This window comes from Hippocampus guttulatus, chromosome 10 (assembly GCF_054856545.1).
Source record: "Hippocampus guttulatus isolate MCC_2025c chromosome 10, RoL_Hgut_1.0, whole genome shotgun sequence".
Taxonomy (NCBI): domain Eukaryota; kingdom Metazoa; phylum Chordata; class Actinopteri; order Syngnathiformes; family Syngnathidae; genus Hippocampus; species Hippocampus guttulatus.
Genome location: NC_141270.1, coordinates 18330642 through 18357863, shown reverse-complemented (window position 1 = coordinate 18357863; position 27222 = coordinate 18330642). Strand labels below are relative to the sequence as shown.

Genomic DNA, 27222 nt, shown 5'->3' with positions numbered 1-27222 from the left:
TGAAAATATATATACATATACTCTAAACTACGAGCCCAAAACTTTTTATCATTTCAAACTCATCTTACATTTACATTAAAAATAGCTTATATATGGTTTGATGTAAGATAGAAGATCAAGAAAAATGCAGCCAAATCATGTGTACAAGCACACACGGCGAAGACATTCTAGTAACTTCTTCCGCAAACAACAGAGGCCAAACTCATTTGGTTTTGTGGGAATTTCTTAAATAGCACAAACTTGCAAATCTGAGATTTTCAGTAGGTCCCCCAGAAAAAAATGCAAACAGTTTAATTTTAGGTGACAATCATAATGTTCTGTGAAATCAGTGTATCCCGATCTCACTTCTTCCTTTCTCTTTTCAGACCACGTCTTGGAGAAAGCCATGCACAAGTGTGTTCTGAAGCCTCTCAAACCAATGATTAGTGCCGCACTGCAGGAGTTCCAGGTACGCAGCGGAGAATGGCAGGAGCTGAGGGACAACATGTCTTTGGCGAAAGCTCGGCAGCCGCAGGAAATGGGTGTGGAGGACACGGTGCCACCCGATCCGATAGCTATTGAGAAGATCAAGTACAAGTTTCACACCATGTGCAAGCTGTACTCTCCGGAAAAGAAGGTCACCATGCTGCTGAGGGTTTGCAAACTCATCTACACCATCATGGAGGACAATTCAGGTAGCGCAACTTGGACCGGAGTCATACACATTGACTCTCCTATTATACAAAAGGTCCTCAGACTGACCTGACCCAATGACCCTCACAACTGGAAATATAAAATGAGTCTGACACCTGTTTGCATGTTCACGGTCCTTCCTCAGCATGAAAAATGTGACGAGCCAAAGGAACCTAGTTTTACCATTTTTTTTGTTGCTGAAATTAAGGGAAATGATCCGTGAATTAATATGAAAGACAGTTTATCGAGTCAGTTTGATTTACAGTCCTGCAAGAGTTCACTATATGACAGCCTGACAAAATTCTAGAAAGCAAGCCTGGCGTGAACACAAGCAAAGAAATCATAAATCAGATTACAACAATAATGCAAAAAATCTGTGGCTTTATCACCTCAAATGTTCATGGAAACTCTGTAAAAATGTTGACTGTACTTCTTAAGCACTGACCGTAGACATACAAATAAACAACCACGACCCTAGTGAGGTAAGCAGTTCGGAAAAATGTTAAAAAGAAAAAAAAAGCCGCAGACTGCCTGAAAGGAAGAGGTTTTCAAATTGCAGCCTTTGAGATTTGAAAAGTGCATTTTGCTTAATTACGATGTCAATTTGAATTTGATAAATTGGTCAGCCCGAGAACACAGTGACAAAAAGGAAACATGTGAATCCTGTGAAAGTGGAAGCTGCATTATCTGACTCTGCTACATTTTATGTGTAAATGCACCTGAAATGTACCTGTGTGTGTGTGTGTGTGTGTGTGCGTGTGTGTGTGTGTCTCAGGCCGTCTGTATGGTGCCGATGACTTCCTGCCGATGCTGACCTATGTGTTGGCCCAATGTGACATGCCACAGCTGGACATTGAGATACTTTACATGATGGAGCTGCTGGACCCCTCGCTGCTTCACGGAGAAGGTGTGTCCTTTCGAAATGAAGAAACTCCTCAGCAATCTATTAAATCTTAGCATTTTTTAAAAAAAATAGGAGCATAGCAGCCTCTAAAATTAAATTTCCTAAAATGTCTAAAGCTACAAACATTTTGGGACTGCTTGAAAATATTTTGGGACTGGACATGGTAGCTGTTCTTGCAAAGTAAATATGCACGTTTCCCTCCATTTTCACTTTATTACTGATGAACACTTGCAGAAACATCAATTCACATTTTATTGTGCAAGTATCAACAACATAAACCCCAAGTCACACAAAAAAATACAAAAAAAAAAAGGAAACTTATTCTTTAGATTGGCAATATAAGCCTTAGCAGCAAATTTGGCACTCTCTGCACTCAGGATGCCAGGATTAGTCAAAGAATCATGATGACATCGACGACTAAAAGCGGCATTAGTTAAATTCAGTTGTCGACTAGTCGGTATTTACAGTTTCGTTTCTCCTCTCAAAAAAGCCTGTTGAGGACGACTGTTTAAAAAGCAGCTCCAATTGAAGCAGGACATTTATTATTCGATTCAAGGATCGCCTGTTGTGAATTTTGCCGTAAAGCTCCTCGAACATTAAGTTCACCTGTCAAGGTTTGAAAGCCAAATATCCCTAACCTTTTGTGAGTGGCGTAGTTAGAAGTCCCCAGCATTGAAAAAAAGAAGAGCTTGAGCGATGCTTCACTGACTGGCCGTTTTCCAAGTGAAGTGTTAACGAAGGAAACATGTCTTGGTGTTGCTATGCACTGTCCTAAAACACCTCAGTTGAAAAAAAGTCATCTTTAGCATGCAGTTGTTTATGTGCATTATTGAACACAATCATCTAGCGACAGGCGTCATTTTGCCTCGCTGCCCTTGTTGATCCATTCCATGTTCCCACTGCCGCTAGATATGAATCTAGCAGCGATTGGGCAAGCCGAAGCTCGCAACGTGAGACTAACCCCGATCCACGGCCTCCAGCGTTGTTCCAAATAAGTCTTTTGATCTGAGGTTTGTGAGTCACAAAAAATATTGAACCAACTTGAGTTAAAACTTTTTGGAGCATTGTCTCATATTTTAGGGACAAAATGCAACCACTTCGGGACAGTCTAGAGCAGTGTTTTTCAAACCCTGTGCTGTGGCACACCAGTGTGCTGCGAGATATTGTCAGGTGTGCCGTGGGAAATTATACAATATATATATATGCCTGTGCGGTCAATCGCCTGGAAGAATAATCATGTAGTACTCTTCCATACCGGTAGGGAGCAGCAGCAGCTAGGTAATTGCCTTATGCTTCGAGACAAGCGAAGTTCCCAACGCGAGGCAATACAATGAAAGGTATCTTTCATTTAGATTTACGTTTACCGGAGATGCAGCCGCACCAATTTTCCCTCTAAGCTTCGCAACTGCGCATTGGTCGCATACTCTAAGCCAGGGGTGGGCAAACGTTTTGGCTCGGGGGCCGCATTGACTTTTAAAATTTGACAGCAGGGCCAGGTCAGCACGAGCTATGGTACATTAAAAAAAATAAACTGCATTTGTTGACAGTCCATATCAAACATCAACAGAACAAAAGCATGAAAGTACGGTATTAATATACTTTTTTAAAATGACGACAGTGTTGTTGATGACCTATTTTAGCCTGTGCATTTCTGCAGATGGGTTGTGATCAGACCAGTAGAAGTAGAGCAATACAGAGGTCCTAGGTGGTCGAAAAGATCCCGCCCCCCCCTCCCTGTGTTCTGCAACTTCAAGTCAATGCGCCACCTGGCGGTGAAATGCCTGTCATTACAAGTCCAATTGAAATGAATGCAATCATTCACATCGAACCTTAATTGTGGACCGACCTTCGGCGGGCCGGATTAAAAAGACCAACCGGCCGGATTCGGCCCGCGGGCCGTAGTTTGCCCACCTCTGCTCTAAGCGCACAAGAAAACCTATGCAGCGCAGTGAACGCACTGCAAGTGAATGACTGTACTACTATATTTTACTTGCCATTAAAACGAGTGCACCAAATATTGGATTGATGTTGATTTGATTCCTATTCAATATTATAATACTGCGTTAATTTTCAATGTTTAAAAAAACGCTTATAGTAACAACATAACACTTAATTGTTAAAATCAGCTTTTTTTTTCACATTTTCAGGTAGTGGTGTGCTGTGGAATTTTTTCAATGGAAAAAACTGTGCCTTGCTCGAAAAAGATTGAAAAACACTGGTCTAGAGCCTCGTCATCTCAGGGAGCCTGTAAAATAGTGGCTGTTTGTACAGTGTTTTTTTGTTTTTTTTTTTGTCCTGTTGTCACAGGTGGCTATTATCTGACGAGTGCATATGGAGCGATGTCACTGATCCGGAACTTCCAGGAGGAGCAGGCAGCCAGGGTGCTGAGCTCCGAGACCAGGAATACACTGCGCCAGTGGCACCAGCGCCGCACCACTCTGCATTTTTCTCCATCCTTTGATGACTTCCAAGTAAGCCCAATAATCTCGGTCCCATGGCTACATATCAGGCAGCCTGCTGCACACTGAACGACGCTTGACCGAGCTGTGAACTCGCAAACGAAGTACGCGGACTCACAAGCCCACACCTGGCGACAGACCCTCTCACTTAGGTTATTGTAGTGAACGAAAAGGAATGAAATTAAGAATAGCGGTACTTTGAATCTTTCGAAGTGAGCAAGTGGCTTGTAGTACTTTGTGTTGTGGAATATTTTCCAATGACGCTACAAATGCACTGTAGGGATTGGCTACTTGGCAAACAAGGGATGGAAAAGTGAGACCATCATAGTTTTATTTAAGGTTCTAGTTGTATTATACACTGCGCTTATTCTACCTCGATGTCTGCAGACTCTTATACCTGTATTTGGTTTCTGGGTGGTTGTTAAAATATTTTTTGTTGAGTTTTCACTACACAATACCCCCCCCCCCCCCACACACACACACTAAATTAAACATTCCACACCAAACTAATAACTAAAATGAAGGATTTTGCGAACAGTAAAACTCTTGAAAGTCATGAAATGAATCACCACTTAAAACCACTGAGGAATAACTCAATTACGGTCTCAGAATTTGATACAGTTGATCAAACTCCGTCATGAAAAAAAAAAGAACATGAGATGCTTGCTTGTTAGCAAACTAAAGACCCATCATGACCTCTTGAAAATTCAGAATGATGGATGCCCCTTCGTAATTCAGGCACACTGAACGTTGTCCTGGTATAATTGATTAGAAGACTCTAAATACTGCTATAAGTGGCTGACAAAGTAGATCATTGTATTTTACAGTAGTTATTTTTGTCACTTGTTTGTATTTGTGGGCAGCCTGGTGGTCCAGTGGGTAGCGCGTCGACCTCACAGTGCAGAGGTACCGGGTTCAATTCCAGCTCCGGGCCTCCCTGTGTGGAGTTTGCACGTTTCCTCCATGCCTGTGTGGGTTTTCTCCGGGTACTCCCGGGTAATACCTCCCACATTCCAAAAACATGCATAACAGGCTGGTTGGACACTCTTAAATTGTTCCTAGCTGTGAGTGTGGATGGTTGCTGTGTGCCCTGCGATTGGCTGGCAACCGGTTCAGAGTGTCCCCCGCCTGCTGCCCGAAGAAAGCTGGGATAGGCCCCAGGACCCCCCTTGTGAGGATAAAGCGGATCAGAAAATGGATGGATGGATGTTTGTATTTGTAGCTGACAGCCAACAGTTTTTTAAAAATTGATGTCAAGTTGTTTATTCACTCTTATCTGCTAGAATTACCTGCGGGTGGCGCTGCAGGATTTGGGTAGCGGCTGCACCGCCAAGACCCTCGCTGTCCGACCCTACGCCACCGTGGAGGAGGTGTGTCAGCTATGCGCCCTCAAGTTCAAAGTGTCGGACTCCGACAGCTATGGCTTATTCCTGCTGACGGAGGGCAGCAGCCAGCAGCTCGCACCGGACACCCATCCTCAGAAGATCAAGGCGGAGCTCCACAGCCGCCCGCAAGCGCCCCCCTTCCATTTTGTTTACCGCCGCCTGGCCAATCGCGGCACCTCGCCGGCGACCCCTCATGACTCTTCGCCCAGCCCCAGCAACCTGACTTTGACCTCTGAACAGCAAGCCAACCTGAACGACCTCAGTCCCGAGCCACCCGCACCCTCCCCCGATTCAGACCTCAGACTGTCACGTTAAGGAAGACTGCCAATCAGGAGGGGAGACGACTGGACAGCGTCCCTGACTGACACCTGGCGTGTCCGTCAGAGTTGGACCGATAGCACAACGCTGCGCTTGTGGCAGGCCAACTTCTCCTTTCGGCTGTCACGCCGAACATCCTCTGTGTAGAAAGTTTGATCCGACAGACAAGACGGAGGAAGGGGAGCAGTGACGGAAGTGAAAGTTTGTTCCTTGCTTCTTTTAGCTTGCTTCCTGTGAACCAACTACGGCAGGCAACATTTTTGCTTGGGCTCATGAAATGTAATCAGTATTTTTGTGATGTCATTCTAATTTTAAAATAAGAGAAGACAGGTCAGCATTATGATCGACCCGGCCACAACGCTGGCGTGATTGCGGCTGCGTTTGGTGATCATAGAGGGAAATCTAAAATAAAATACAACACCAAAACTATATTACTCACTGGAAACGATAGAGCACCTTGTCAGTCGATGTGTTTGCATTTTGTCTTACAGTTGCAGGTCAACTGTTTTGACCCTGTATGTTGTCTTTGAATTAGAGACACCTGGTGGTGGCTGAGGTTCACTACCAAGTCCGGAATATTTGCACAGCTAAGTTGCTGGATCGAGGGGGGCGGACAAGACTCGTTTTTTTTTTTCCCAGCAACCTTCCCGTATAAAGACTTTGATTTCTGTATTTACTCCCAATAGAAATGAATATGCTGTGCATAAACTTGTCGTTTCCATCCTCATTTGTATGAATATGAGTGCTTAATACAAGTAAATGTTAAGAAATTGTACTTTTGTATGAAAATCAATGATAGACATCTAATAAATATTGGAGCAGCATTTAGATTGTCATGATGGTAATACAGGAAATTTTGCCAGTAATTTTTTTTTTGTACAGTAAGTAATTACTCTTGACGATTTTTAGAAACATGTTGCTATCTTCATCAAACGTGTCTGTAATGGAGGCATTCTTGCAGATTTACAAAAGTCTCTGCTACTGAAAAATCTTATTTGTAAAATATTTTTTAAGGCCAGTTTTTATAATGAATCATGTGTGCTTTGAGCTGGTGAGAGGCCATCGTGAATAATGTTGAAGAGGGAATCGTTTTGAAAGACAAAAACAAGTAGGGAGAAAACAGCAAAAGAGGCACGTGACAACGGACGTGACTGCATTCAGTATTGTGCGTGGTAATGTGTGTCTACTTGAAATGTAATGTAACTGTTTCCCCAGTACTATAAATGATCAATTTACACCCCCGCCCCCAAAAAAGAAACTAAATGTAGGTTGGAGTGCTAATTGCAGGTGATATGTCAGAAATGCTGAAAGAAACCTAACTGCTCGTGTTTCATATTTGTAACTTTATGTAGCGCACCATGCATAACTTCGGGAACCAGTGTTGACATTTTTAAATTGCATTGCTGTTTTTCCTGATTGTATTTTTTAATTGACTAATAATCCATCAAAGTGAATATATTTAACTGTGCAGGGATTTTTTTTCATGGTTTGTTTGTCTCCTGTAATACTAATGTTTGTAATACCCTAGACAAGCATTTGTGGCCATTCAATGCTATAATAAAGATCATTTTGCACAAATAGTTTCGAATGGAAATAGTTACAGTATATAAACACTTGCTTTCACATGAGTAAATACCTCTGCTAATTTAAAGTTTAATTTTTACAGTATGGCGGCCTGGTGGTCGAGTGGTTAGCACGTCGACATCACAGTGCAGCGGTCCTGGGTTCGATTCCAGCCTTCCTATGTGGAGTTTGCATGCTCTCCCCGTGCCTGCGTGGTTTTTTTTCCGGGTACTCCAGTTTTCTCCCATAATCCAAAAACATGCATAGCTGGTTAATGGAACACCCTAAATTGTGCCTAGATGTGAGTGTGAGCACGAATGGTCGTGTGCCCTGCGAGTGGCCTGCCAACGTATTCAGGATATACCTCGCCAACTGCCCGAAGACTGCTGAGATTGGCTCCAGCATGCCTGCAACCCTTGTGAGGATGAGCGGGTCAGAAAATGGAAGAATGGATGTTTAGAGTATTATAACATTGGAGGATGTGCTAGCAGCTACACAGAGTGATCACATCCCTATTTTTGAAATAATGCTTTTTTTCTTCCGAGAGGGACACTAAAAACCAAAAGGCGGTTCGACCGAGGTGTTTTGTGTGTGTGTGCGCACTTATGCACCTCACCTATTGTAAAATTAGACGTGCTTAAACACAGAAGCAGGAAATATCCCCCCCCCCCCCTTTAACCCTAACCCATTTAATAGTCTAATGTATTTTTTAAAACTAGCTATGACTGGCAATCTCTTTAATGCCGGCTATAAGATGTGAAGTAGTAGCATTGCCGCACTTACATCCATCTGTCCATTTTCCGATCCGCTTTATCCTCACAAGGGTAGTGGGTGGTGCTGCAGCCTATCCCAGCTGTCTTCGGGCAGTAGGGGCGGACACCCTGAACCGGTTGCCAGCCAATCGCAGGGCACACACAGACGAACAACCATCCACGCTCACATTCACACCTAGGGACAATTTAGAGCGTTCAATCAGCCTGCCATGCATGTTTTTGGAATGTGGAAGGAAACCGGAGTACCCGGAGAAAACCCACGCAGGCCCGGGGAGAACATGCAAACGCCACACAGGAAGTGTGGAGTGCACCTCTGCACTGTGAGGCCAACGTGCTAACCAGTCGACCACCGGGCCGCTCGCTGCAGCCACAGCGCAACTCAAAGTCCTGAATTATTCACATGCTTTTCACTTTTTCCATATTTTATTTGACAGCCTCACCCCAAAACAGATTAAGTACACACACACACACCACCCCATAATGACGTTTAAAAAAAAAAAAAGATTTTGACGATTTATTACAAATGACTTCACATGTTCACAGCTATTGCTCAATACTTTATTGGTGCACCTTTGGCAGCAATTACAGCTTGGAGGTATTCTTGGACATGTTGCCTCAAACACGTGTCTTTGGGCAGTTTTTTTGTCCATTCCTCTATGCAGCACCACAAGCTCCATCAGGTTGGATACGGCGCGTCAGTGCAGTCGTCATTTCTAGATCTCTCCAGAGGTGTTCGAATGGATTCAAGTCCGGACTCCGGTTGAGCCACTCAAGGACATTGACAGAGTTGTCCTGAAACCACTCCCTCTGTTGTCTTTGACTGTGTGCTTCGGGTTGTTGTCCTGTTGGAATGTAAACCTTTGTCCCAGTCAGCGGTCCTGACTAGTCTGGGGTTGGTTTTCATCCAGAATGACTCGACATGACTACCGTGTTTCCATGTCTTTCCCAGATCGTATCACTGAAAATTCCCACTTCATGCTACCACCACAATGCTTCACAGTCAGGATGGTATTGGCCAGGTTTCTTGTTTTCTCCAAATATGATACCTGCCATTCACGCCAAAGTGTTCAATCTTTGGCTCATTAGACCAGAGAATTTTCTTTCTGAGAGTTCTTCAGGGTGTCTTTTGGAAAAAGGCTTCTGGCTGGCCATAATACCAGACAGGCCTGATCGGTGGATTGCTGCAGTGATGGTTATCTTTAGGGAAGGTTCTCCTCTCTCCACGGAGGACCGCTTCTTGACTTGACAATCCTGTCTCAGATATCTAAACATTTCCTTTGATTTATGCTTGCTATATGCTTTGACATGCACCTGTGAGACCTTTATATAGACAGATGTGTGCCTTTCCAAATCATGTCCAATCAAATGAATTTACTGCAGGTGGATTTCAATGAAGCTGTAGCAGCCATTCTTAAGGGGTGTTCACACGGCAACTTTTACTCCGGTGTAGCTGCCCCCCGTAGAGCGTTCACACGTCCAAAGTTACACCGGTGTAGCCCCTGAAAACAGCTTAAACCAGAGCAAATTTAACCCTGCTCAGGAGATGGTTTAAAAATTTACTCTGGAGTAAATGCTAGTTTGTGGGGCAACACCGATATAAAATGGGATGTGTGAACGCTACAGGGTTAGATTCGCTACGCGTGAGAAGAGTTCATTACATACTGGGATTGAATGCGTTGCTTTCGTGCTCTGTTGTACTTCCGTCATCTTTCCTTTCTCTCTTCTCTCAACCTTTTATGGTGACTGACAGACCACAGCGTTGATTTGTCTGGAGAAGTAATAAATCATGGTTTTTCCATATGTCACAAACAAGGCGGGGAAAAGGAAGTACCGGTACACTTAACGCATTTGCATGTTTGATTTCCGTATTATTATCGTATTGCACGGCCGCAGAAACTGCCGTGTGAACGCAAGTGGGGCTTTTTACATATGAATGCTCCACAAAATTTGTAAGATATATTGCAAAAAAAAAAACCATCGGTGCAGCACCGATGCAAATGTGTGCCGTGTGAACACCCCAATAGATGATCATTAGAAACAATGATGCCGCTGAGCTGAGTAATTAGTTCCGTGGCAGGTGAATTTTACTGGCCAGTGCATGCGTCATCTGTGGTTGTCCTCCTCTAGGAAGCATGTCCATGCACCTCGACACAGCCAGCTCCGCACACCTTTGTAGGCACATCTCTGGCAGATTGTTTGTCCAAAATCAAAAAACAATCTGGCAAAGGAAGATTCCCATACCCGGTTTTGAATCCTGGGGCCTCTTCGAATTCTCATTTTTTGGCCAAGGAAATTTATCCGATCATACCCAAGCGAGATGAACCGAAAGTACTCGGAGGATAGGCTGAGTTGAATTTTACGACTGTTTAGGAAAGGTGCCTGAATGCAACTGATATTTTGCATATCTTTCGTCCCGCAGATTGCATTGTGTGCTGCGATGCATTTGATTTCTGGAGTTAGAAGGACGTTAATCCTTGTCATTTGTGTTGAATGTATCATTTTAGGCAGATTTAGGTTTGAAATACGTTGCACTAGGGCGGCCCGGTAGTCCAGTGGTTAGCGCGTCGGCTTCACAGTGCAGAGGTACCGGGTTCGATTCCAGCTCCAGCCTCCCTGTGTGGAGTTTGCATGTTCTCCCCGAGCTTGCATGGGTTTTCTCCGGGTGCTCCGGTTTCCTCCCACATTCCAAAAACATGCATGGCAGGCTGATTGGACGCTCTAAATTGTCCCTAGGTGTGAGTGTGGGCGTGGATGGTTGTTCGTCTCTGTGTGCCCTGCGATTGGCTGGCAACTGATTCAGGGTGTCCCCCGCCTACTGCCCGAAGACGGCTGGGATAGGCTCCAGCACCCCCCGCGACCCTAGTGAGGATCAAGCGGTTCGGAAAATGGATGTTGCACTATTTGTTGTATTAAACAAACCGTGACTTAAGTTTTTGTGTAAAATAGAGACAACCGGGCCAAATTCCAGATCCAATTTGCTTTGTTCAGCTCAGCATTGCTTGTTAAATATCAAAACTTTTAACACTGATTGAAAACTTACACAATTGGCCATCTCATTGATTAGGATTTAGTCATTTGGTACGAGGAATAATCATGCTTACACAGGTTTAGTTGCCTTTAGCAAATACATATTTATTAATGCTCTGGTAGCAAAATGATCTCTAAAATGACATTTGAAACATCTAAACACAAAGCAAACCATCCAGTTGAAGTTTTCCTTGTTTTCAGAAGTGGTAACACTTTGCACTAATAAAGAGATGTATTCTGCAACTAGCCCTCCTCTCCGCCCCCTTTCAACCCCACTGCATCCAAGCAAGAGCATGCACGTCTACTCGGTAATTATTAGAAAAAAAATCCAGTGCTTGGGAATTCTATCCAAATATACATTAAGATGTCCTATGAATCGTTTCTCTATTGAACATGAATCTCCATGCGAGTAAACAAATAGCTTCAGAGGTCTCACGCACAACAAAACAAAGAGGAGTACACAGGCGTCCTACGATCTATGAAAATAGTTTCGACAAATATGCTGTACATATGGAGACAAAAAATATATATACATTTACAACTATTATAGACATATTATACATCTGCGATATATCCTCTATACGGGCATCACACATGTGAGAATCTCCAAGACAACATTTTGTTTCCAAATACAAATATTGTTGTGGCGGGCGGTTTGGTGAGTTTAAAATCATGCGGTGTTGTATATTGTTTTGGTTTTAGATATCTGTTGGAAATAGCAGCAGAGAAACATCAAAAAAAAAAAAAGGGTAACAATGTACTGTGGGATAAAGTGCGTGGTAATAAATATGTTCTGTTCCGTACGATACTCCAAAAAAAGTTCACATCCCAGACGTGGAAAATGCTGCATCTGCGGACAAATATTGGAACGCGGAAAGGTCCAAACAAGGGATGTGCACTGGACTACATTTCTTTGATCAAATAAATCACTGGTGTCAAACGCAAGGCCCGGGGGCCAAATCTGGAGCGCCACATCATTTGATGTGGCCCGCGAAAGTCAACTTCCATGATCCTTTCTAAAATGTCTACCCACATTTTTATTCTCATATGCAATAAATAAGATATATATTCTAAGCATTTTCTTGTTACCAAACCCCCTCATGATATTAACTTAAACAATAGTTGAATCAACAGTTATTCTTGACTTCTTAATGTGATTTCAGTCATAACGGCCCGCCAAGTGAAATGGTAACTCAAATTTGGCCCGCGCCAAAATTTAGTTTGACACCCCTGAAATAAATGGATGAAATAATCCATCAACTGCTATTCTTGGGATAATTGCCTGGATTATCCTGAATCGTCAATGCCTTGCATTCCATTTTGTATCAATGACTCGGCATGCAAACATAACATGTTGGTCTCCGGGAAAAAACTGAAACATATTTCAAGACTGTAATATACTGTCAATAACAATATTTTGCCACAAAACAAAACATCGAAGCTTGGTGCTAGCTAGTCCTGTCCGCATTTTCCTCAGTGAATTATTTTCAAGTGTGGAGGTGACCTTTCATACAGTGTGTGTGTATGTGTGTATATATATCCATATACCCCCCGCACCCCCAGCAACTAGCATTACCTGTGTGTGTGTGTGTGTATATACACACACACATATATAAATATATATATATATATATATATATATACCGGTATATATATACACAGTCCTTTTTGTATTCATCCTGGTCTTAACAGATTTTAAATGCAAGATCAGCAGGTAAAGTGCCATACCTTACATACAAGACACAGACATGTACTTTTCTTTTTACAACCCATAAAGTCTTTCAAGTGGGATACTATCATGTTTGTATGACCATAATTATTGCATTATTTATACCGGTATTCTTCAACAAATTTAAATCCTGTTTTCCTGTAACAACACAGATGAATCTGCCAGAAATAAATAAATGAGCGTCACCCACCAAAACAAAACAAAAATGAAACAAAATGAAAAAAATTAACATTTTGATACAATTGAAATCTTTTTTTATCATGATTAATCAAAATAAATTGAATAAATGAGGGGAAAAATACATTGTCTTATAAATTTAGAAGCAGAAAAAAAGCCCCTAATTTTAAAGCGTACTGTGCAAGAGTCAACAGGTTTTAACAGTTGTGAAAGTCTTTTAAGGAATAAGTGTGAATTCTGTGCTGTTTGTGGACTCCTGGAGTGGAGTTGCAGTCCTCAGGAGTATTCACAAACGTACATGTTACATGTCCTAAAATCTAGTAAAAATATTCATTTCCAACAAACCTACCAAATTGGGACAAATCTAAACATTAGGTGATAGAAAATACAAAGTTTCTCGACCCCAAAAATAAAGTACCCCAACGAGGATATATTACATCTTGAAGCAAGACATCGATCTACCAAAGAGTGGCTAGTCAAATAATGCCATCAGTGTTTTGAATTAAGTCCTCATATAGGAGCGAAAAGCAGCAGTCAATGATTTTCCGTACTTTGCTTCAATGCGACGACGCCGTCACTCCCGATCAACACTCGAGCAGTACTCTCCCGGAACACTTGACACAACTGCTTCATCTTACAAGGAAACGCATCCCTATAATCAGCAATGGAGCATTTTTGGAGCACAACAGAAGAATCACCGAGACCAAGAGGTCTTCCTCTGAAGCTAGTTTAGGCTCTACAGTGCAAGGTAATTTTTTTTAAAACATTTATTTCCTAATATCAACACGCGGTGCATCTAAAATTGAGTCATAAAAAAAAAAAGGTAATCAAAAGCAATTGTGCTTGTCGGTACACATCTGTAAAGAAGTGTTTACCTCCTAAGAGTGGATTGCAGCGCCCCTGGCACCATAAATAAACCTGTCGAGGGTTCCGTGACCTCCAGAAGAGGAATGTGCGTATGACACCAATAAATAATATGTGCGCCATCCGAAGCTATTTACAGAAAACTATTTACAACGGGGGAACCAAAAGCTCTCCATAAAGCTAACAAAGTATTTTGAAATACAAACCTCCGTACATCAGCTGTGACGCTTTCATTTAAAAAATATGACTGGATAATTAATGCCCTGGTGTGTTTTGGACATGTAGAGAATAAATCAACATAAACAATGTGTCCCATCGCTCAACGCTATCAATTCTGGATCTGGAATAATGTAACATAATACAGGATATGCTCAGATAACGACAGTTGAGACATCGTCTCGGCTGCCGAACAAACGTGGCGCTTCCGAGCAGATGGCACGTTATCGACTTGGAATCACATCAGTGCCACAATGCTCGACTGCAACCTTCCAGTCGTGTCAAATGTTGCCTACGGAATGATTACTGTCGACTTGGAGATATCGTCATTGAAGGAAGGAAAAAAAAAAATAAATCGACCGGAGCAGAACTTTGCGGTTGTGGCCGCTTTCGTCTTGGATGTCGTCCCAGTCACTCATTCCTATCTGTCCGCTTTTCATATTAACTCTTTCATGCACCCTGTAACCTGATTTCCTCATAAGCTGTCCACTGTAGTAACCGCGATCCCTGAAAGGGTTCATAAATACAATTTGTCAATAAATAAATAAATAAATAAAGGTGTGATTCCCCACTCAAGAATGCAGGATCGCGAAGGTTATCTGCAAATAAGTCTTCTTGTTAATTCAATTTGCACTTTTGCTTCTCATTCCGGTTGCACTGCCACGTATTTCATATTCAAATGCCACATGTCATTTGAAAGTGTGTGCGCGCGTGTGGGTGCAACTTAGTCATCCCTGCAGGTGGGCAGGTTGACAAAGGTGACGATGTTGTACTCGATGAGGCAAGAGAAACACAGGAAGACGGAGTAGAGGAGGAGACACATGAGACCGAGGCGCTTGTCCAGTGTCCACTTGTTGAGGTGAACTCCAATAACCTGAACACACAGACAAGCACATGGGTTAATGAACCATTCAAAATACTCAAGGGGCCAAAAACTGTGGCCTGACAAACACTTTTTGTAGTACAGTATTATGATTCAACCTTTTTTATTTTTTTAACAGGTATAAGACTCATTGAAACAGAACATCTTTGATAATAGCAAGCTGGCCAAGAAAGCAGCAAGTTACCATATTTTCCGCACTATAAGGTGCACCTGAAAGCATTTTTATTTCTCAAAAGCTGACAGTGCGCCCAATAATCCAATGCGCCGACTATAAAGAAACTTTAACTAACTTTATAGTCCCCATTGAGTTGTTTCCCCATTAGTGTTCCTATGCCATCTAGTGGTGATTATTAGCAGGAGCCATTTGTAACATAAAAGGGTTCTGCCTGACACTAATTGACGTGTGCATTCACCAACACACACTCAAACAGACAACTACTTTCTGAGCTCTGCGCAGCCATTATGAAACGAAGATAACACCAGAAGCAGAGTTAACTACTGAATAAACGAAGGAAGGGTGGACACAAGCTAGACTTCTAAGGATATTTAGCCCCTTGTGGATGCGAACCCATGAGGTTTGTGTGCCTATTTGTTGAATCCATTGTCTTTATAACTTTTGTCTTTCATTTATTTAAGTGTACTTTTGTTTCATGTCCGGGTTTGTGAGCAGTTCTAGTGGCTTTCTTACAGTTGCAGTGGTTGCGAAGGCTCAATATAAATAAAGCTGTATTGAATTGTATTGTATTCCCTTTAACGTAGAAGCATCGAGTGGATGCATAGTGCAACCACAGCTATTATTGTAGCTAGACTGAAATATACTTAAAATTTACCGTATTTTCTGCACTATAAGGTGCTTCGGATTAGAAGCCGCACATTCAATGAATAGCCTATTATAGGGCACATCACATTATAAGGCACATAGAATAGAATCATGGCTGGGGTTGCATTATGCGTCCACTAGATGGAGCTACACTAAAGGGGATACAATACAATACAGCTTTATTTATATAGAGCCTTCACAACCGCTGCAGCTATAACAAAGTGCTTTACAGAACATTTAAAATACTACGTCCAAGAAATCAGAATATTGATCCATATATATAAGGTGCTGCGCTGGATTATAAGGAGCAGTCGGCTTTTGAGAAAGTTGAATGCTTTTAGGTGCACCTTATAATGTGGAAAATACGGTATTTTTCAATTTTTCTTATTGTACGTTTGTGTCCAAGTCCAATACTGGAAAAAAAAGTACTTAACACTTGAGTGTCAGTTCACTTGAAACTTGTGGTGACAGACCGAGGTCTAAAATATTTTACCCCCAAAAGTTACCTCCTTGGTGGCAATGACAATTTCAATTTGTGACATGCACATTCATTTAAGGGACCAATGCATTATTTGCCAATACCATTAAAAAGTCTCACAAGATGTTTGGGTGTTGTTGTTGCTTGCTTAGGAAAACCGCCGCCTTTGGTGGAGGAAGTGATGAGAGGTTTAGACATACACTCACCGTCAGAAAAACAGATGCCAACAGGAGCCCGACAGAAAAAATCAGTCCTTTGCTGTATAATTTGATCTGCAAAAAAGTAATATGCTTGTATTACTACTCGCAGAAAGAACATGAATATCACAATTGTAAGGCAAGTATCAGCAGTGCCTAACGCTATCATGTATAATTTATGACTGCATTACCGAACGAAAATGAAACATTCCCAAAAGACGGCAACAATAATTTAATATGAATCAACAAATATTGAACGATTTGAGAAAATGGCTAGATCATCACAAGACACACCTGTGTAGTGTCACTATTTTCCGTTCACTGGCGTTACAAAAATAAAAGAATAAAAATCAAAAATGTATGCTCTGTAATGATAGCACAAATTTTGGCCTTGATTTAAAAAAAAAAGCATGAAAAGGCTTTGAGAATCGAGCAAGCTATTACATAAGCATATTGCTGCTATACCAGGAAGCCCCCCCCAGCACCAAATAACGTGAAAATTATCATGTAGAAATGTGATACTTATCAATCAAGTAAAGATTTGTAAATAACGGGCAATGTAAAAATACACTTTTTCATGTTCTTGCCCATTATTGATACGTTTTTATGTCATAAGTATCATGTTTTTAAATCATCCATCCATCCATCCATTTTCCGAACCGCTTGATCCTCACTAGGGTCGCGGGGGGTGCTGGAGCCTATCCCAGCCGTCTTCGGGCAGTAGGCGGAGACACCCTGAATCAGTTGCCAGCCAATCGCAGGAGAATAGTCTTAATAATCTTTCAAAACAGGGATATCTGTGAGTTACTCTTCAAACCAGTGGTTCTTAACCTGGGTTCGATCGAACCCCAGGCGTTCGGTGAATCGGTCTCTGGGGTTCGACGGAGCCTCTGCCATGGAGGTTAAGACTGAAGATGTCAATTAGTTATGACACGCCCGCGTGTCCATCGCTGGCTGCAGATGATCACATTACATTGCTTGTCCAATCAGTGCTGCGGGAAATTTAGTTCGCTTAGTAGTCACTGTGTGACTGTTGTGATTAGGACTGCACATCATACAATTTAAAAAAAACTATACTTATACCCTGTAATTTTATTTACTTTTTTCTGTTTCTCATAAATGTGTTTTTTTCTTGAATTTGTAAAAAATCATATTTTTATTTTTCACTAATGAAGGGTTGGGTGAAACGTGCATATTCACTGGTTGGGTTCGATACCTCTAACAAGGTTAAGAACCACTGCTTTTAAACATCCATCCATCCATCCATCCATCTTCTACCGCCGGGTTACGGGGGCAGCAGCTTTAGCAGGGAAGCCCAGACTTCCCTCTCCCGAGCTACTTCTTCCAGCTCTCCCCGGGGGATCCTGAGGCGTTCCCAGGCCAGCTGGGTGACATAGTCTCTCCAGCGTGTCCTGGGTCGTCCTCTGGGTCTCCTCCCGGTGGGACATGCCCGGAAAACCTCACCAGGGAGGCGTTCAGGAGGCATCCGAATCAGAAGCCCAAGACACCTCATCTGGCTCCTCTCGAAGTGGAGGAGAAGCGGCTTGACTCTGCGCCCCTCCCGGATGACCGAGCTTCTCACCTTATCTCTAAGGAAGAGCCCGGTCACCCTGCGGAGAAAACTCATTTCGGCCGCTTGTATCCGGGATCTCGTTCTTTCGGTCACGACGCTTTTAACGACGTTGTATCGGTCTGTCGTGGTAAAGAAGGAGCTGAGCCAAAGGGCGAAGCTCTCAATTTACCGGTCGATCTACGTTCCAACCCTCATCTATGGTCACGAGCTTTTAAACATTTCTGAATGTATAGAAATTATTGAGCTACATTTATTTGTTTTTAGATCAAGAGACTTAAAATAATTATCTACCTCAATCAAAAATAATTTATAAACGGAATGGAATTCAGAAATGTACCTTTATGGATGTGAAATTTTCCCAAAAAAACATTAAAAAATGGCTTATATTCTATGCCCACGCATTAGCTTTGCTTTAGATGGGACCAAATGTCACCGCCGGCAGAGGGCTAGCATTAGCATTAGCATCTGGCTTCTCTGGCTTCTCGCTCAGCTCAGCAGTTGGAACATTTCGATGGTCCCAAAGAGTTTCAGAATGGGCGGCAGTTGGTGTCTAGACTTGTTGACATTCAAATTGATGGAAACCATTTGATAGAAAAACAAGAAGGTGAGCTGGAGCCCAACACTCCTAACTCTGGAAATAAACACTGATAGAGCGCTAATGATTACACAGAACTCTATTAACTCATACCAGCCAATTCTAGACCCCCCTTTTTTTTTTTTTTACCCTAACTCTTGGAAAAATTGAAAAAGAAAACTATCTGGGGTTGAATGTGTGGAGTGTGAAAAGACATATAAATGTCTTTTGGAGTACAACAATGGAGTGAATTTGTTAAAATTTGCTTTGGATGTAAATCATCAAAAAACGAAAAGGGACCTGTGAGTTTAGGAAAAAGCCAGCATCGAAACACACCAAACCATGTCGTGACTGCGGTTGAACCAAAAATAACTGTAGTTTCACTTATTCCTATTGTATTGTGGACCCATTTTTATCTTTGCTGCTTACATCAGAGCCGTAGTTAATAGCAAGTGTCTTCAGGGCCCAGGGGAGGCCAAGGCCCACCAAGATGTCAAACACATTACTACCGATGGAGTTGGACACCGCCATGTCTCCCATTCCTGCACAGAAGCAAAGGGAGAAATTTATAAGGCGACAGAAAAACGCACGGTAGGAAACGGAGGTTAGGGAGACAGCGTGGGCAGCCCGGCAAGGGGTTCAAAAAGTGAGGCTGGCGACGTCACCTGTCTGACTGATGTCCCAAAGAAAGGTTGACATGTCAAGAGCACAAAGTGAAGCAGAGTGATGGAAAAGGCGCTTGTTTCCACAAGCCCAGAAACCTGTTTAAATACTTGATGACAGGAGCCCAAAAAAGCCCAGATCAAATGATTGTTGAAAGATCCCTGTTGAGCCGTCTCCCTTCACCACCACCCAGTTTTCACTAAGCTGTAACGGGAACAAAATGGCACAGAATGTGTGTTTGTGTGCGTGCATGTGTGTGTGTTGACTACCTTGTCTTGCCACAATGAGGCTGGCCATGCAATCAGGGACGCTGGTCCCAGCTGCCAGGAAGGTGATGCCCATGATGACGTCGGGGATACCGAGAGTGAAGCCAATCACTGTTACCTGGGAAACAAAAATGTTTTTTTATCTGTTGTTACAGCTAGACCTCTGTGTTTATCTTAGGTGAATCTTTGATGGTGAATTCTAAAAATACAAGATCACGAAAGAATTCAATTTAACCCTTTCATGCTGTACTGTAATCTGATAACATGACAAGATGTCCACTGTAGTGACCGTTGTCCTTGAAAGGGTTAAATTGCATTTGTTTGTATACGAGCTGACGTTGAAATGCTATGGGGTTAGTTTGATTGTTGAAATGTCACACTTGAAGTTGGAATAATTTGAACGGATCTAGACATGGAGGAAAAAAAAAGGGGGGGGGGATTTAAAATATCTCTTAAATCCATCGCTCTCAACAATCTCTTAGGCAACGCAATTGCTGCTCTATTAGCAGGCAAGGCACAACTTTGCGCTTCAGCGTCACTTATGGTCTGGAGTGAAAACGATTTTCAGCCAACACGACGTTGCCCTTACGTTGAGGAATTATTCCGTTTAAATCTTCTTCCACAAACTCAACATTATTCAGAGTTCCAGGGTTTTGCTAGTGCTGCCACCTACAATGTATTCTTGATTTCTTTTTTTTTTTTTGGTTTAATTCCCCTTTAAAAATGAATATTTTCATTCACTTTGGTTCAAAATTTGTGTGACGTTAATGATTCTCTCTGCGCTGTTGTGCAAATGTATTTGGAACTCTGGTTGGGTACGACTGTGAAAACGCTCACCATCCAAACCATGATATAGGAGAAGGCTGCGATCCACAGGGTTGAGGCGACAAAGGACAGCATGAACCAGTTCTCCCAGCGAGGTGTGGAACAGTTGGGCACAGTAAAGTACAGCAGTAGGCACAGGGGCCAGGCGAGCAGCCACTTCAATTTGTTGCACATACCGGCTGCACACACACACACACACACACACACACACTGAATTTTTAAAAAAATGATGACAGAACGTGACAGTATACTTACATTATACTTGGACAAAAAACGGATTTACTTTTACACATTTGATTTGATCAGATCCGAATTATTGGGTTGCAATCATTGTGTAACTTCCACATTTGATCAATTATGACATGATTTCACACAAAATGGATTTCCAGAAGCAGCTCAACATTTTTTGGGAATGATTCAATGATGGGTATTGTCTTGTTTGAATGGAACTATATACTATACTTGAAAAAAGTACATAATCTAATGCTATGAATACATTATTTTGTGCAGCAAACCAAGAAAAAACTCATTTTCCTAGATTCAACCAATTTCACTAAATTCATCGAGGGCACAAGTTCTTCAGCTTTTTTTGGGTAAATAAATATCAATGCTATTAGCAGAAATAAAGATTTTGGGTTGTTGGAGCCTGCGATTAGCTGGCAACCGGTTCAGGGTGTCCCCTGCCTACTGCCCGAACACGACTGGGATAGGCTCCAACACCCTTGTGAGGCTCAGCGGATCGGAAAATGGATGGATGGATGGTTGTTGGAGGAACACAAACAAGAATTCTTTCAGCTACCTGGACACTGGAAGGGCACAAAAGGGCCGTCTGCATCCTCTTCTTCTTCTTCCTCATCATTTTCATTATTCTCATTGTCTTCATTCTCCATCTCATTGCCTGCCTCGTGATCCTCACGCTGCATGTCGAGTCCGCGTTCTGCTCCAGTCAGCCCGTTTTCTATGGCCCGCTTGCTCGTTCCTTTCACTGGCCCATCCGAGTCGCCGTTGGTCAAAATTCGTGTGTTGATCAGCCGTTGTCTCTGTGCACACATCAGAAATATCATGTTCCATATTACAACGACATGTATGAGCTCATGTAGAAAGCATGTACAGTTAAACCTCGGTTTTCGAAAGTCTCGGTTCTTGTCCAATTCGGTTTTCAACCAAAAATTCTGAGTTTTTTATGCTTCGGATGACGAACAAATTTCGTTCTCGAACAAACTGAGCGCACTTGAATGCACCATTTGACTCCTCTCGCCTTCCTTACACAAGGAAGTGACGCTTCCTCGTGTTGCTTTCCATTGTGAGCAGAAGTGTTCAGTAAACATTTTTATTTTAAAAAGAGCGTGGTTTCAGTTTTTGAACAGCCTTCTGGAACAGATTATGGACGAAAACCAAGGTTTGACTGTAGTACTTTATATCAACTTCATAAGGCACATAAGCAGTGATGGGCACATTAGTCTGTCGCCAGACTTCCGTCATTATTTCTGGCCGGCCGACGTGGGCCCAGTCCATCCGTTGTGACCATTTACTTTCAAGGTGCACTTTTCCTTGCTGGGTAGCTTGAATCAATCTGGATTTTTTTCCCCTCAAATGCATGAAATGCTCTTCTTTAATGTCACACATAGGCCTCTTTTGTATGTGGACACACTTTGTAAATTGGATATGTGGGATGTAAGATACGTGCGGGTGAGAGTGAAAATAGAGCCCCACGATGCTATTTTTCATCTCCAATTGCCACTAAGAAGTGTAAAAACAACCGGTTGGACATGGAACAATTAATGAGGGCAAATCTAATCGGAAAGCTAGCAAGAGCAGTGTGTGACGTGGTATGTCATTGGAACTAGCCACAATCTTTCTACAACTGAAAGTAGTAGTGTGTGTGTGTGTGTGTGCGTGTGTGTGTGTGTGTGTGTGTGTGTGTGCGTGCGTGTGTGTGTGTGTGTGTGTGTGTGCGTGTGCCTTTACCTCAGTGATGAGCATTCGGGAGGCCATGGTGAGGCGGGTTCTCGGGGAGAAATGGCTGGTGATCATGATTCTCATACCGGCCTCCGAGAAGGACAGCTGGTGGGGGTACGCTGAAAGCAGCTCATCAACCATCAACACGGATGTTTTCCTGTGACGGTTTGCTTCATGGCACACAAACACGCGCACAGAGTAAAAAATACATTGTGTAAAGGTGTGGACTTAATAATAATTTCTCAATAACTAATCCTGTTATCAGTTAAACTAGACCACTTCTGAAATCCCTTATAAGACACACTAAATAGACCTAAGAAATGTATTGAGACATATATTCAATATAACAGAAACAATTGGAAGTAAATGCAGTAAAGGCATCTTTTTTCTCTCCGGGAGACAACACTTCATCCCTAAGCCATTAAATTACACTTGTCAATGAGTATGTGGACCTATCGGACATGTACATGTAGTACATGTAGTGGACACATCGCTGAACACATTGATGTTTAAACTTTTTGCTTAGAGGATTGCATGCGGAAAAATCGAAGGATGCAAGGAGCACTTTGACATTGCCCGGATTTATTAAACACGCCTTCCCTCCTAAGATCTTCGAATGCGTTGTTGCCTCCTCAATCAAGACCATCTCACCAACAAAGAAATTTCAATTTGGCTTCTGTACTCACCATAGCACTCAAACTGCCCATCTCAAAGTCACAAATGATCTCCTCTCCTCTGACTCTGGCCTGTTCTCCATCCTCACGCTCCAAGACCTCGCTTCGGATTTTGACACAATAAACCAATCCATTCTGCTTTACTGACAACACCCTCACCTGGCTGACATCACATCTTTCAGACCAGAAACAGTTCATTTGTCTCAGTAATGGTTCATCCTCCAAGGCGTACCTCAGGGCTCGTTATTTGGCCGTCTCCCCGCATCCTCTTCCTCCTCCCCCTCGGTCGGATTATCCATCGCCATGGGCTCCACTTTCACTGTTAAGCCGATGACATCCACATCTGCCGAATCAGCCCCTTGCACCCTCTCAAACTGCCTTTCTGGATGCAAACAAACTTTCTCAAACTTAACTGTACCAATTCTGACATTATCATAATAATTCCAAATCCCTCATTTTAGCCATCAGACTTGAATTTCTCCTTCGACAACTCCACCCTCTTACCCACACCCCACTGCCGGAATCTTGAAGTTCATCATGGACAACAATATCACCTTCTCCCAACACATTAAAGTAGAAGAAAAAAACAACAACCCCGAGCTCTGTATCACCTGAAGAATATTGCCTTCCTTGGCCCGTCTTTCTCTTTCTCTGCAGCTGACACGCTTATCCGTGCCTTTGTAACATCTCACATTGACTATTGTAACAGCAGCCTATAAGGCGCACCCTCTAATCCTCTCAGCAAACTTCAAGACATTCCAAGCTCTGCCGCCTGCCTTCTCACCAATACTCGCTCCTATGAAAACGTCACCCCTGTCCTCCAGCACCTTCTTTGGCTTCCTGAGCCCTCACCGCATCAAATTCAAAATTCTCCTACTCACCGTTAAAGCCCTCAATACCAAGCCCCCACCTACCTTAAAGACTTACCCCACCCCTACACCGCTTCCTGTACCCTGCGTTCCTCTGACAATCACCTTCTGACCAATCCTAAGAGCAGACACCAAAGCTGGCGGTACAAAACATTATCTTTTGCTGCTGCCACCTTTTGGAATTCACTCCCGAAAGACATCCGTGCTACTATTGACCACTCTATTTTCAAAAACAAATTAAAGTCACACCTGTTCCGCACTGCCTTTAACCTGCAATAATTACAAAATGCAACCTCTCCTAATTATTTACTCCAAACACACACCTTCATATCCCACTTAAATAGATTCGCCCCTGCCCTGGGCAGATGTCCACACTCAGAACCAAAGCAGGAGTGATCAGAAAAAACGTGACAATTTTTAAAGCCGTGATTACTTGATTAATGTGACATGTTCACAATTCAGACCGTGACACAGACTGCAGAAAGTGGTCCTTGATCCTGAAACTGAAATATCTTAATTCGTGAGGCATTATAAAGAGAAATATTGTTACCATTGTGGTTCTAAATAGTTTCTTTGCATATCTAGAAAAGCTCTACAAGTCAAATTTACTATTAGTAGTAGTTGACGTGTGTGTGGCACCCCCAGACACACTTCCTTCCTCAACAAACACACCCAGTAGGATTGCAGTAAGTATCAATAAGTCCTTTTTTGAAAAATACATGTTACAAGTGGACCTCCGACTGCAGTTTGGACACCACTGGCTGAACCCGTCCGTCTGCTGAGCCTCTAATGGTTAGCATTGATGAAAGGCATAGAACAATCAGGGTGGCTCATCGTTCAGTGTTACTTATTCACAAAATATTTTTCAGAACCTTTCCTCCATTCCTGTGCTGTTTTTGTGCTCAGGTCGTAGCAAGCGTGACTTTGGCACCATCTTGTAGCGTAGTGGTGCCAAAGAACTACGCTGAAGTGACTTGATTTAGCCAAAAGTAGTGCTTTGTGTCATCTATGGCGATGATAAAGACATTTGGTTGGGCATCAGTTACTTCACTATTCAGGGTAGGGCATTGTTCCTGTCGCCAATGGATACCAAGGGAACACTGTCTATGGCTGTCAGGCTCATGTGATTGCCAGCACTAAGTTAGACACCTGAGGTTGTGTTGAGTCACACACACACGTTTGTTTGTAGTGCTGCACTTGTGGAAGGTGGATATGTTGACACGCGTAATAAGGAGTCTGTGTTGCACAGTCAAAGCATCGAGACAGTCAGTAAAGACGAGTTGCTGTCATGTGCTGTAAATTCTGGAATGCCGCCTAACATTCCAAATTAAGGGCTCCATCTTTCATGAAGTATACCTTTTTTCAACAGCACAGCGGTTGCATCAGAGCCATCATCGAGCTCGCCGTGATTAGTGGCTCCATTGCGTAAATTGGATGAGTTTTTCTTCCTCCTCTCCAGAAAGCGAACCACATGGGAGTTGAGTCTGGAGGAAACAAATCCAACACTTCAGACTTGGACCATGACTAATCTTCAAGATTACTCACTTTCACTATTTTGACTTACTTCATGATCAAAATATAGACGAAATACATCAGGATCAACGTCAGTGCTTCCCACCTGAAAAGCACAGTAACTCAAAATCATGGTGCAAAAAAACCCAAACAAACAAATAAAAATGTGGTACCGTTAACTCATTCAGTACCAGCCAATTCTGGACCAAGTCTGAAAAGACGTTTAAAAACGTCTTTGGGAGTGAATGAGTTAAGGGAAGTCGAGCAACTGAATTGTAATGACTAATAACATAAATGACACTTACCAGACCACTTTTTCATCATATATGAACTACAATAAAGGAACAAGAGTTAGGTCAATGAAATGTTTCATTTGAATAAAAATGAGAATGACTTCCTAATCACAACATTGGGTACACTTGCACTGTCGAAAGAGTTTCAACAGGAGGACTAAGTTGCGGAATTATAGCATTCTGATTCCGAAGTTATTTATTTATGGTATATGTCATAAAATGTCATATGAGCCAATGTCTAAGCAAGGATGTCTCTATTCCACTGTGTGAGTCCAACAATAAATAATAACGTATTCCATCCATCTATCCCTCCATCTTAACATTTTTGCTACATCTTGTTCTTATTAGGGTTGCAGCGGAGCTTCACACGCAAATCGTTTTACCAATTTACAGGCTGCTAGTAACATAAATAACATGCATGTTTTTGGGATGTACCAGGAGGCTGGCATATATTGTCTGATAGGGGACTGAAACCAGACTTTTTGACAGATATGTTAAACCCTCTATTTAGATAATGTTTGAATACATACTTATTTGACAGAGTAACGTAAAAAGGGGGAAAAAAAATCTTTTGACAGTCCTTGTTCTTGAATCCCAATCAAATGCATTTGTACCTCATGTTGTGTCCTGCGAAAGTCAAAAATTTCATTGGAAAGCCCGTTTTCAAGAATTTATCGTTTATAATTTATTTGAATTTCTCATGTAACACAATCCAAAGTGCGTTGAATGACTGAAAGTAGCAAATTACCACAATAAGGGCAGAGATAGAAAGAGTGTAGTAGGTGGAGTCTCTGAGCAGAGGCCAGCAGGACAAATGGATGGTCTGGGGAAAACGACAAAATAAAAAAAATCAGGCACATTTTTCTTTTACACACAACTCTATTATTTATATAATATTATTAATACTGATAAAATGAAGACATATTTTAAAATCAGGGCTCAGTCCTGTTGAGTAACACGCTCTTGACAGGACACTTTTAACAAGATAAACACGGCTCCGCGTTGCTCTTGCGTAATATGTAATCTAAATAGGAAAACATTCTTTCAAGTATGTTTCGACGTTGCTCGCGGGATTAAAGGGGCAGAGAGGGACAGGCGGGATTTTCTGACTTGCAAGACCGAATGGGGCTGAGAACATGTTCTCTCTTCGCGAAGTGTGACGTGCATTAATTAAAGAATAAATTCATCCTTGTCATTTGTGTTGAATGTATCATTTTAGGCAGATTTAGGTTTGAAATACGTTGCACTAGGGCGGCCCGGTAGTCCAGTGGTTAGCGCGTCGGCTTCACAGTGCAGAGGTACTGGGTTCGATTCCAGCTCCGGCCTCCCTGTGTGGAGTTTGCATGTTCTCCCCGGGCCTGCGTGGGTTTTCTCCGGGTGCTCCGGTTTCCTCCCACATTCCAAAAACGTGCATGTCAGGCTGATTGGACGCTCTAAATTGTCCCTAGGTGTGAGTGTGGGCGTGGATGGTTGTTCGTCTCTGTGTGCCCTGCGATTGGCTGGCAACTGATTCAGGGTGTCCCCCGCCTACTGCCCGGAGATGGCTGGG

At 42.5% G+C, this 27222-nt stretch overlaps 2 protein-coding genes across 3 annotated transcripts in view; one reads left to right on the top strand and one right to left on the bottom strand.

Moving 5' to 3' along the window:
• Nucleotides 1-7318, top strand: part of rin2a (Ras and Rab interactor 2a) — a 42714-nt gene extending 35396 nt beyond the window's left edge. For both annotated transcript variants that reach the window (XM_086122251.1, XM_086122248.1), the window contains 4 exons: nucleotides 366-674; nucleotides 1448-1579; nucleotides 3884-4047; nucleotides 5319-7318. In XM_086122251.1, the coding sequence (XP_085978377.1) occupies nucleotides 366-674; nucleotides 1448-1579; nucleotides 3884-4047; nucleotides 5319-5735 (1022 nt within the window). In that variant the 3' untranslated portion in view covers nucleotides 5736-7318. The remainder of the gene's footprint in view (nucleotides 1-365; nucleotides 675-1447; nucleotides 1580-3883; nucleotides 4048-5318) is intronic.
• Nucleotides 7319-11180: 3862 nt separating this feature from the next.
• slc24a3 (solute carrier family 24 member 3) overlaps nucleotides 11181-27222 on the bottom strand; it is a 70637-nt gene continuing 54595 nt past the window's right edge. The window contains exons 7-17 of the mRNA XM_086122296.1: nucleotides 26422-26496; nucleotides 25686-25711; nucleotides 25433-25486; nucleotides 25225-25352; nucleotides 22335-22495; nucleotides 21166-21406; nucleotides 20379-20545; nucleotides 19545-19659; nucleotides 19042-19154; nucleotides 16475-16540; nucleotides 11181-14961 (exon numbers count right to left, since the gene is read on the bottom strand). Coding sequence (XP_085978422.1) covers nucleotides 14812-14961; nucleotides 16475-16540; nucleotides 19042-19154; nucleotides 19545-19659; nucleotides 20379-20545; nucleotides 21166-21406; nucleotides 22335-22495; nucleotides 25225-25352; nucleotides 25433-25486; nucleotides 25686-25711; nucleotides 26422-26496 — 1296 coding nt within the window. The 3' untranslated portion in view covers nucleotides 11181-14811. The remainder of the gene's footprint in view (nucleotides 14962-16474; nucleotides 16541-19041; nucleotides 19155-19544; nucleotides 19660-20378; nucleotides 20546-21165; nucleotides 21407-22334; nucleotides 22496-25224; nucleotides 25353-25432; nucleotides 25487-25685; nucleotides 25712-26421; nucleotides 26497-27222) is intronic.